Source organism: Syngnathus typhle, linkage group LG3 (genome assembly GCF_033458585.1).
Source record: "Syngnathus typhle isolate RoL2023-S1 ecotype Sweden linkage group LG3, RoL_Styp_1.0, whole genome shotgun sequence".
NCBI classification, from domain to species: Eukaryota; Metazoa; Chordata; class Actinopteri; order Syngnathiformes; family Syngnathidae; genus Syngnathus; species Syngnathus typhle.
Window position 1 is genome coordinate 6,209,489 of NC_083740.1, and position 11,919 is coordinate 6,221,407.

The 11,919-nt window shown below is 40.2% G+C and overlaps 2 protein-coding genes across 7 annotated transcripts in view; both read left to right on the top strand.

Moving 5' to 3' along the window:
- The first annotated feature begins 386 nt into the window (after positions 1 to 386).
- On the top strand, positions 387 to 3,426 carry LOC133151446 (histone PARylation factor 1). Of its 4 annotated transcripts, none has more exons than XM_061274479.1 (8): positions 387 to 495; positions 1,269 to 1,452; positions 1,695 to 1,881; positions 2,013 to 2,111; positions 2,222 to 2,375; positions 2,460 to 2,547; positions 2,692 to 2,864; positions 3,143 to 3,426. In XM_061274479.1, the coding sequence occupies exons 1-8, from the start codon at positions 457 to 459 to the stop codon at positions 3,275 to 3,277; spliced, it is 1,059 nt and encodes a 352-aa protein (XP_061130463.1). In that variant the 5' UTR covers positions 387 to 456; the 3' UTR covers positions 3,278 to 3,426. The 4 variants fall into 4 exon arrangements, with proteins under 4 accessions (XP_061130463.1, XP_061130465.1, XP_061130466.1 ...); XM_061274481.1 differs by having other exon boundaries at positions 1,724 to 1,881; XM_061274482.1 differs by having other exon boundaries at positions 424 to 495; positions 1,272 to 1,452; positions 1,724 to 1,881.
- Positions 3,427 to 4,370: 944 nt separating this feature from the next.
- ank2a (ankyrin 2a, neuronal) overlaps positions 4,371 to 11,919 on the top strand; it is a 56,236-nt gene continuing 48,687 nt past the window's right edge. For all 3 annotated transcript variants that reach the window (XM_061274411.1, XM_061274413.1, XM_061274414.1), the window contains exon 1: positions 4,371 to 4,667. In XM_061274411.1, coding sequence (XP_061130395.1) covers positions 4,542 to 4,667 — 126 coding nt within the window. In that variant the 5' untranslated portion in view covers positions 4,371 to 4,541. The remainder of the gene's footprint in view (positions 4,668 to 11,919) is intronic.

Here is an 11,919-nt window from a genome sequence, read left to right on the forward strand (position 1 = left end):
TAGTGAGCATGTCATATATGCACAATCAAAGATGTTAAGAGAGTTATTGTTATAATTAGATGTTGCAGTATATTAGTTAATTGGGTAATTAAAAAAAGTGAATTTTAAAGTTACTCTTAATGAATGCTTGTAACCCTGACATATAATATGTGGTTTGAAAGAATTTTCAGAGCAGGGATGGGCAACTTGTATGGTTCAAACTTATATGTTTTTTATTGTATGCATAGTACATGCATTGAAAAGTGTACTGTCACAAATGAAATTCGGTATATTAAGAGGACGTATTTTGTCCATATTTGAAACAGAATAAACACAAGTTTAGGGTACTGTACCGTGGTTACATCCAGTTCCCAACTTTGACCTCTAGATGGCAGTAGTTTGTTTACTTATGATAAAGTGGCTGCATGTTATATTTGATCGAAGAAGAACTCAATCGAGCGACAGGGGAGGAAAAAAATGACAGGGCGCGCAAAAAGAAAGCCCAAATCCATTCAGGTAAATTCTCGCAACCCTAACCTTCCTCCATTGTGCATGCGCGTACTGATTCCATAAGTGATACTGTAGCTGTGCAATTGTCTCTTTTTTGGGGTTTTGAATAGGTTGCAAAGTGCTTCGGGTTAGGGCTGTTGGGCATGCTGTGTGGACAGCGCTGCACCAACATGGCAGCAGGCTTGACGAGCGGACGCTTGTGCATAAACAACTATTGTAAATAATGGCGTCACCTTTTAACAGGATCAATTGTTTGACCCGTGTACGGTGCAGAATGAATAGTATGAGTTACCAAATGCTGTGAACTCCGCTCGTGTGCTAGCAAACTTTGATGCATTATACAATACAATACTATAATAAGTGGTGAGTCACTTGGGCATGCAAAAACGTTTGTGCGTGCTTAAAGACTTTTATTCACAACCTAAACTATAAGATGGTATTGTTTCATTCATTTGTAATGACGGCGCAATGACGTCATATCCGTTTAGTCTCTTTTGTTTTGGAAATATTTCTAGGTGAAGTCGAAGCATCTGTCCATTTTTTGAACCGCTTTATCCTCAAAGGTTGCAAAATGTAAAGCTTGCAAGATATGTACGAAGGGTAGTAACTTGCTAAAACGCAATAAAACGAGGGTATAACCACAAAGTAAACTCCAGGAGACCACTTTAAAGCAAAAACTACAGAAGACAGAAAGACTGAAGAGCATCAAACCATGTTCCGTGTCTTTCTTCTTCGCATGCATTACGTTACAATTTCTCAGTTGCTCTTGTTTTTGTCAGGAGACGGGTGAAGGCAAGGGGGATGTGAAGAAACCACGTCCTGATGATGTCAAGGCCGCGCCCCCATCCCAGGCGTCTCCACAGCAACGTGAAGAGATGCTCCAGCTCTACAAGCTGCACATGCCCGAGGACCTGTATCATTTTTGGGACTTATGCAAGGAGCTTTGCCCCGACAACCCCTGTGGTAAGGTCATCACGGTTTTGATCACTATATTTTGAGTCCGGTTTTACAATAAAATGAATGAAAGAGTAATAATGTACTGAGTGACTATTGCGGTAATATCACCAAATCACGATAGAGGAAGCAACAAAACAGTGATGTGGTTTTAGAGAGCATGCAAACTCCACCTGCATCGCTGAACAATGAGGCGGACGTGCTACCATGTCCCTTGGATCACTTATTATTATTGTTACCATAATTTCTAGGTGCCCTGAAAGACACACTTGGTTTGCAGCTAGTCGGTCCTTTTGACATTCTGGCTGGAGCTCACCAAAACTGCAAGAATGCTTCTCCTAACTTCTACCTTCACTGGAGGTATTTCTACGACCCACCAGAGTTCCAGACAATTCTTCAGGGCAGTGAAGAAAGCCAGCATCACATCGGTTACTACAGGTACCAAATGTACACATGATAATACTCCAACATCAATGTATGTCTTGAACCTCTATAGGTTCTTTAACTTGGTCAGTCATTGTTAGATGCATGGTAACAACTTGTGTTTTTTTTCTTCAAACTTTCATTAGAGATAATCCAGACTCCCTTCCCTCCTTTGTTGGGGAGAATGAAGCCAAGAAGGGGTGCGCTATAACACAGATGGGAGACAATGTGTTTGCTGCTGTTCAGTAAGTACTGAGAGAGAGAGATCTCATTCTACTCTTTGCAAAATAAGCCAACAAACAGCAAACATGTGCAATGATAATATTGAACTACTATTTGTTTTACTGATTGACAGCCTGTTCCTGTTAAAAAAGAAGAAGGACAAAAGCAGGCCGAAAACCGTGGAAGACGATTTCAAAAGACTGGAGGAAAAGTTGAGTGAGCGAGCAGAAACCCTCAACTTGTCTTTAGAGCTGAAGACCAAAGGCATGAAGCAGCGGGACAAGAAGGTAGGTCCCTCAAAGTTCAAGTCGCCTTTTTGCCTCACTCATACTGTACCTCTGCTTACTGCTTACTTTTATGATCCTCCCTAGGTTGTCACCAGAACGTTCCACGGTGCTGGTATTGTTGTACCTGTCGACAAGAATGATGTGGGCTACAGAGAACTTCCAGAAACTGATGGTCAGTCAATATACTTAGATTGGCATCTCCATATTCTCCTTTTCTAAATCAATTTCACCCATTGAAGTCAAACAGTTCTGGGCCATTTAAAAGACTACTTTTATCACAGTATTCTATTTGTTTCCCCCTTTATTCTGCATCTAGCTGCTCTCAAGAAGATCTGCAAGGCCATTGCCGAAGCCCAGAATGACGAAGAGCGCGTCAAAGCTTTTAGCCCTATTCAGCAGATGATCACATATGTTCAGTTCGCCAACGATGAATGTGACTACGGCATGGGCTATGAGCTAGGAGTGGACCTTTTCTGTTTTGGATCCCATGTGAGTAGTGTGCATTAAAATGTGCATGCTATCCGAGCAGCAACAAGCAATTAATTTAATCATCGATTATTCTGTTGATTATCTTGTCAATGAATCCATGACGTGTTTATGACAAAAAAGGTCAGTTAAAACAAGTTCTCAAAACAAACCTCTACATTCTATTGATCTGCTGCCATCATTGTTACTTGGTTCAATTGATTTTTGTTCAATATTTATGACGACATGTGATACATTTGCATCAAACTTATCTCATTAATTGTCTCTTGTTTTTCCTATAGTACTTCCACAAGGTTGTCAAGCAACTTTTACACATGGCCTATAATTTACTAAACAGGGATCTGTTTGGAGAGATTCTGGAGGCCCACCTCACCAGCCGTAACCGTGACAACCTGGACCAGCTCTCAGCTTCTTAAATGTGTCATAACTACATTACAATTCCGGTCAACATTTCCCCTCCATGTGATAACTTTTGTCAACATTGGTTGTATTGGTGCTGCTGTTATTAATAGGTTCTGTTCAGTTTTTTTCAATGTAAAATAAAGTATTTTTTATATTTTTAAAACCTGTCCTGTCTATATTATTGATAATTTGTAATTGATGTGTACATAATATGAGTGCAACACACTGACCTTCCCTTTGTTTATTGACAAGTAATTTTATATTGAGGGCATGTAACGTAGTAATGATTGTAAATCCGTGTGGAAGCGTCAGGGGGCAGTGTTTCACAGTTAATTAGATAAGTGACTACGGAATGACTAACTAAAACTAGTACTGTTTGAAACTAAAGTTACATTTTTACTAGTCACTCAACGCATCATGCAGATCCAAATACATGGATGCTATACCAAGAATAATTGACTATTTTATGGTCTAGGTTGTGTGACATGATGAATGATGATGATCAATGAATGAAGACTGGTTAAAATAAAAAACACCTGCAGATTTGCTCAACTCAATACCCAAGACTTACTGAATAATTGTTTTTTATTATTTTTCTTCTCCCTGTCAGCCTTCATTAGATGTTGCTCAGTGAATAGGCTATTTTTAGATTTTTATTTCTAATGTGGGAGGGACATTAAACAAGCAATTAACTTTACCTTCCATAGACACTGCAGTGGAATATATGATGGGTGGAGGCATCCTTAGCAAAACAAGAATGCGATGGGTCCTGCATTGCATTTACGTTCCATCGGCGAAACTACAGTACACAAGCTTCTCTTTCGAAAGTAATGTGTAACGCCGTCATACCAATCGAAAAGAAATGTCATTCTTTCTCATATAATTGTGCAGTGTACTTATGAAGCGAATAGAAAAATAAATATATATTTTAAGAGAGTTGCCTGATACATATCTTGACTTGTTATAATTGCTGTGGTGGAGATTTTGGTGTCACAGGATGGCCCTGAATGCATCATTGATTCTGCAGCGTTTCGGTAAGCGCGTCAGATGCGCGCTCACGTGCACGCGCTCAAGCAGCATCCCGTGAACACAGGAAGCGCTCGTTACCCTTTTCAAACAACACTCGCGTTTGTCCTCCGATCACAGACGCCACGGGATGATCACCTCTCAACTGTGTGGATTCTGAGACCCATGCACTAACATCCATCTTGGACCTGCAAAAGCACCCCTGTTATTCCTCGACTTTGACCACGTCGCTTCCAGCTGCAGCCAGACAAAATGTCAAGCAGCCCCGAAGACGCTCTCTCCAGGGGCGGTGGCTCCGACCTCAAACTCGCCTCCTCAAACAACACCTCACCGGAGGGCGGACAGCCGCCGCCGCTGCACCAGGGCCGTATACGTCAGGTGGGTGTCATTCGGTTTGTGGGACCGCTCAGCTGCACTGATGCTTGCTGGGAGCGCTGATAGGCGTTGCCGCGTCTCCTCACATTTGCGCAGCTTACCGATACCGCCACTCAGATATCCTAAGTGTATTTATTTTGTATATGTGGAGAAGCTGCGTGACAGTGGAAAAAAAATGTCTTGATGTGTGTGTGTGATTGTGCATCAGGGGGGGTGTTAAAGGGAACAGAATGAATTGTCAACAACACAAGGCCTGTATTGATGCTACTAGTCCCCATTAAGTCAAGATGAGACATTCGGATCCTGCATTTCTGTCTAAACAAAACCCCCATTCAATAAAATGTCAACATATAATTAGCCTGGAGAATCTGGCGTTGTCATGTGTTATGGTGATGGCAGTTGACTGTTTTGAATGTGGATGTTTACTCCCTCTTATGCTTCTTCCTGACACTAATGTGATTCCAGTAATGGACTGTATAGTGCTAAGCATACTTTATTCCTCCATCATTGCTGGGTGGGGCCACCGAGCATACTTGGATGCAATCTAGAGACTTCAATATGAAAAACCTTGAAATATTAATTGCTATGATTTCATTCGGGCTTCCTGGTGTAGCATGCACCATAAAATTAACATTTTTATTGCCTTCTGAGCTAATGATTCCTGTAGCCACATTTGTGCTGTCTGCTTTCATCGTTACCCACCACGGTGTTTGTGTTGTTGTTTTTAAGACTTTGGTTCTAAGCTTGATGTTTTGCAGTAGTGACACGATAGGTGAAAATACACACAGATTCATTGGATATGAGGGTAAATGTTTGTGCCTTTTGCCTGGCCACTGACTGTGAGTGTTGACAGCCATCTTTGTAGGGCAGCCAGTGTTTTGTTTCTATTTTCATTTTAGTTATCGTTACAAGAGGGCAAGCTTTGTGTGAGGAAAGTTGCATTTTGCGTTTGTACCATTCTGATTGTCTTAGTGTAGTGACAATTTCCTAGTACCGTAATTTTCGGACTATAAGTCGCACCGGAGTATAAGTCGCACCAGCCATAAAATGCCCCAAAAAGTGAAAAGAAACACCCCCCCACCCAAACTATGAAAAAACCCGCGACTTATAGTCCGAAAATTACGGTAGCGTTGTTGTGGACACGGCTGTCAGGAAAAGATTCCCACTGAGGTGTTGTAGGTGTGAATGAATTTCTATCTCTTTATGTTGCCATTATGTGTTTGACTAGGCAAGCAATGCAGGTTGTAATCTGTGTTTTTTTTATTGCCTGCAGTCAGATAGGCTGCTCCTTCCCAGCAACCTTGAATAGGATAAGCAATAGAAATTAGATCTGGACATTTGTAGATTTTTTTTAACTGAGCTCACGTCTTCTATTATCCAGCAATAAGATGCTTTTGCCTTTTCCAGTTGGCATAAAAGTCTGATTAGCACCTTAATGAATCATCAACTTTTCCCTTAAGCCTTGGACTTAGCATTAATTCAAATGATTTGAGGCTAAACATATGCATATTTGGTTTGGCTCCAACGCACTCATGAGCCTATTAAGGATAAGCGGGATGAAAAATAAGTCCGAAGTCACAAAGATCGGTTTTGAAAACAACAAGGCAATAAATGTTCAGTAGGTCAAAGTTGTACGGCTTTCATCAACTAAACACTAAAACTTGTAAATAGTACTCAATAAAGAAGTGGAAAATGTGGCAAAACAATTGCTCACTACCTTGCTGGTGATATAGAGACCCACGAGGTGAAAAACCAACATACCCTTATGTTGGTTTTAGTTTGGATTTGGTTTTGGTTTCAATATGAAACTGACCGTTTCCCTTTGGCTTGATTTGTAATCAATTTATAATTCTACGCAATTCTGAGCTAATATTTAATAATTTGCAGGATTTTCCATCAACTCCCATGAGCGTTCGCATAGCAACTGTTGATATGATAGAGTTCATGACCCCAAAATTGCTGTTTGGAGTTTGTCTGTTTTCAGTGTGATGTTGCAAGGTGACAAGAGTTTTGTGAGCATGCAGGTCTCAGGTGGCGGAGAAGATGAGAGTAAGAATGACAAAGCCTGTGAAAGGGCAAAGCTGATTCAATATAATGAAAGCCATCATCACTCATTGCAACAATGGCGGTCAGCAGTGTAAAGGAGAATGGTGACGTGGAAACAGTGTGTTGGTGCACATGTCCTCAAGATGGATAGCTTCATCTCGGCCAAATGCGTGTGCATCTACGTACATGTTAACTATTCGGAACAATCATTTCAATTTGTATTCATTTCTATTAATGGTATAGAGACCTTATTTAACTTAAAATTGTCCCCATCCGAATTTCAGCTCCTCATGTAGAATACATTTAACAGCAATCTTGCAGCAATTGATAGTGTGCTTGCTAGCTTCTCTTCGAATATTTAAAGATGTTTCTGACGAGACAACATGACCTATTTCTTCCTTGGCACAACGCAAAGTTTTTCTCAGAGTACAATTTTTTAAAAATAGCTCCTCCTTCACTTTACTTCCTGCACTTCTGATTATACACTATCTTCACTTCCTATCGACGCCTCAAATGGTGATTTATATAATTCTTCTTATTTACTGTATTTTCCGCACTATAAACCGCACCGGATTATAAGGCGCACCTTCAATGAATGGCCCATTTTAAAACTTTGTCCATATATTTGGACACGCCTGCCGTAGTGGCTCAATATTGGTCCATATATAAGGCGCACCGGATTATAAAGTGCACTGTCGGCTTTTGAGAAAATTGGAGGTTTTTACGTGCGCCTTATAGTGCGGAAAATACGGTACTGTAATTTCGCATTGTCTTCGGCTTGCTTCCCAATTGATCCCTCCCTCAATTCTCCTACCTCCTATACTCTTCAGCTCAGATTTTACTGCAGCCTTTGAACTTTTTTTCTTTTACCTCCTCTCTGTCTACTCTCGCCTATATCGTCCTTCCTTTCTCCAGAGCAGTTAGTATATGGTAGGACTTTACTTTCACTTTCAGCAACTATTGCGGCATGCTTGACCACAGCACCACAGCAAACCCGCATATTTGCCAAGTTGTGGCTTCTATTTAATGTACACATGTTAACATAGTTGTATTTACAGGAACAATAAAATAGCGTTAAGTAACCACTGAAGTACATCGACGGATATCCTCCACCGCTGGAACAGATAAACATTCACTTTGTGAGCTAATTCATGAAGCTGTTTTTTTAAAAAAAATATTTTCTCTTTTTCAATTTAGTATGACAGCTACTAAATGAAAATCTATCATTTAAGAATGTTATGGAACACAGGCAGATTTCATATTCCATAGAGGCCAGGTATTTTTTGACCTGCAGCAGTGGGACACATTTAGAAGTTAATTATTCATGATGGCCTTTGCGTTGTTTCTCCTGCAGGAGATGAGCAGAAAGATAGCGAGGTGTGGCTCGTGATCTCAGAAGCTTCCGAAACGCTCGTCTGCTGCTTACACGATTAAAACTTCCCATAAGAACTCCAGAGCAACCTCATGTTTACCCTATTAGAAAGATGAAGTGCTCATCAACCCCCCCCCCCCCCCCTCAATTTTCTGCCTGCTTTCATGAACCCTGTGTGGCTGTGTTGTTTGCTGCGTGAGTGAGTATTAGGTCACACACATGCTTGACTGTTCCTGATACATTCAACTAGAGGTGAAATCGTTTTATGCCTCAGTAAATATAGCAAGCTGACGCCAGATGAGATCAGCATTTGGATGGGGAATACAGTCGCTCGCTTTTAATTAATTTTGCACGCAAACAGTAAGTCTGAATGGTAAATTAGAATTAACCCAGGCTTCTCTTTTTTTAGTATGGCTTCATATAGATAATATTTTATTAGGTGTACCTAGCCTTTTACCAAAAGTCAACTCCAGCTCACTCTAGCCTGAACAAGATATGCCTTTATAGAAAATGGATTGATGGATATAGAATTGAATTGCTGCTTAATTTTTCTTCTCATAATTTTTCTTCTTCATTGGTGATTGGCGTAAAATCAAATTAGGGTGACATCTTCTTGCTTTTTTCTATCCGTACAAGATCACAATGTCATTAGTAACCATAGCAATTGTCCAGTATGTTCTCATTAATGACTCGGTCGACACAATCTATAGTAATTGTTAATCTCCTCCTGGGCTATAGCCTATAGGGCCTATTCTCATATTAATGGAGATGGCATACATCATGCATACCCAAGGGACTAGTTATATATTTCAAAGAGAAAGAGACAAACTTGCATGTTAATATAACGACTATATAGGCCCAAAGAGACCTTGTGGATATTTGTTACGCTTATTTTGCATTTTACTAATAGTAGTAGTATTTAACAACAAATAACCCAGGAAGGGAAGAATGGCTTTATTGATGTAAAAATCTGTGTTGCATATTTGATGGTATAGATTATTTTAGACTGCTCTATGCTATGAAAAAAAAAAGCACTGTGAGGTCTGTGTCTTGATGTAGCAAAAGCAATCAGTTAATGCGATGCTCCGCCTGAAAGGCTTCTGGGATGCCTTTTTTACTCAACAACACTAAAGGACGTCGTGTTACTGATAATGTCATCCATCAGATGTCTCGGAAAGTGTGTCTGCATTTGTCTAAGGATGACTTGGTTGCTACAGGGTGTGGTCTTTTAGTCCAACCTATTATCTCCAGGGGCCTCCATCCTGCTTTCCCCCCTTCAGCCTGGTCTCCATGTTGTTTCATAGGCGTGGTCTCATGGGAGTTCATGTCCCACGTGGTATTAGATTTGATTCAGTGAGTTGGTTTCCTGGGAGAGACTGCTTGCACTCTGCATGCTTTACGGTCTTGACCTTATAAAGCTACGTGAGTTCTGAAAAATGACATTTAGTAAATTATATCTGTGAACGCATGCATCCATTACTGTCTGTAAATGGGAGTGTGGCAGACATGATTTAGAGGCTTGTATTTTTGTCACTACAAATATTTACAAGAATTGCTATCATAAAAGGGCTCGGCTGTCGATTTCTAACCGTCATCGATGGCTGAGTCTCGACTGGTGTGACATCATCGCTGTGAAGGCCCTCCCTCCTCTTGCAAATTGCACACAAACATTGCCACACCCTGTATGCCAACACACGCACACATATACACAGATCATTAATGACGATAATAAATAAAAATGAACTCTATTAAAATTGGCAGTCAGTCTGAGTGATCTGCAATGTTACAGTTCTAAATAAATCAATTCAACATCTACTGTATGTAATGTTACCCAAATATTAACAACTTCTTTTTGTAGCGTATTTCCCACATCTGAAACGTGAGGTGAGTTAGCACAAATCTGCTTTTGTGCAAGCCTGATATACACAAGACACGAAGACAGTTCTATCTTATTCTGGAATCATGTGATGCAGGGTTTAGCCGAAGCTCACAATCAATACCCTGAGGGGAGAAAACAAACTGTCTGCGTATAAATTCATTGTGGGTGCTTCCATATCTCCAGAATAGATTGTGTAATGCAGTATGTTATCTTTCTTATCTGAGGTTATGTTTCCATTAGGATGTGTGCATATAATGTTTTTGCATGCTGTGATGGGTACAAAAGAAATATTTACAAATAAATGCTAATAAGGTTTAAAACAAAACTTACTGTTAAATGGGATATCATTGATTCTGTCATTGTGGTTGAACCTTGGCTGGAGGTAGGACCTAGCGGTGAGTGTTGTCGTCATTCAACGGCCTTCCCCAAGTCAAATTAAGCAGTCTCGAAGCATAACCCTTCCTCCATTAAATCATGGTTTGCATTGTAATGTTGTCACATAGCCATGAGTCAGAGTTGCACCTTCGTTAGCTGGAGGACACATCATAAACAACAACAACAATAATAATCATAATAATATCAGAAATATTCATAATAAATGCAGCAGAGGTTTCTGGGCTATTATAGGGTGCAGATCTTAATTGTCAAGCACAGCAATCTGCTTGTTTTCTCCTCATTGTGCAAGCTGCAGGTTTGTTTGAGTTCAGGTCAGAATGTTCTAAGAATAAACCCGCAAGATGCTTAAAGGCAGTTGAAGTTAGATTGTTGCTTGGTGATGGAGCACGCTTTGCATGTGTGAATGTTGTTGTGATGTGTCTGTCCTTTGAGAGATTTGCAATGTTGCAATACTGCTGAAGAGCCAGATAGTGGGAAGCGGAAATAGCCAACATTAAGTGGCAGCACTGGTGTTGTAAAACACTGAATTTATAGGTGTATTTTCATTTTTTATTCTCCCATCTATGATCATCAGGGGGTGGATAATAACACACAATCTGACTTTTACATCTCAGATCTGTTGGTTTCGCATCATCATTAGAACCCTAACAATGTTCAATAATGATTGAACCTAAGAGAATCTGTTCTTTATGTGTCGTCCAACCCCCACCTCCTCCTGAAACACTCATACAGCAATCTAGTGTTAGTGCACTACTATTTTAGGATCAGCTTACATGCTAATCGATCCCTTAATTGATTTTTCTCCGTGAAATGCGACTCAGAGACAGGCGGGTGTTACAGTAACTGCTTCTGCATTTGATTAAACTTTAAATAGGTTGAATAATATAATAATTGGAAACTATGCTTCACACAAATGTGATACATGAAAACAATCTTGAGCTGAACTGAAAGATGGAATTTGGTATGGATTCATATAAATATATATTTTTTAAAAAACGTTAGTAGTACTTTTTTTTTTTATATATATGGTTGGTTTACAATTTTGTACCTCTACTGCTTAGCTTTTTCAAGATAGTATGCTCATTGCACTCATGCGAAATAATACCTGTGTGCATAAATTTAATGTCACCAGCAGGAGGTGCTAAAACTGCAGCTGTCGTCTATATAACAGTTCAGACTCTTGCCAAATGCAAATGCAGCATACATCATAGCAGATAATACTCGGTAATGATGGAGTGATTCAGTATATTAGTGTCAGTCAACATTTATGACATGTATTGTTGACTGAACCTTGCGATAATAACTGGACAATTTGACGAAGACTTCACACATATGTACGCTTATTCACTTGGGCGCATATGCACTCAACCTGTCAAATCGTGTTCCATCAGTGGCGATGCAGATGGATCCATTTAACCACCATGTAGGGGGGAGGAGGCGAGCCCGGCATTGCAGATATCAGGAAGCCACCATTGCTTGTCTACTCTTGCCCCCATGCAGCCTGAGTGGTATGCACCAGCATCTCTGATGGCTCATCGAAAGACACTGCGTACCCGAGTTCA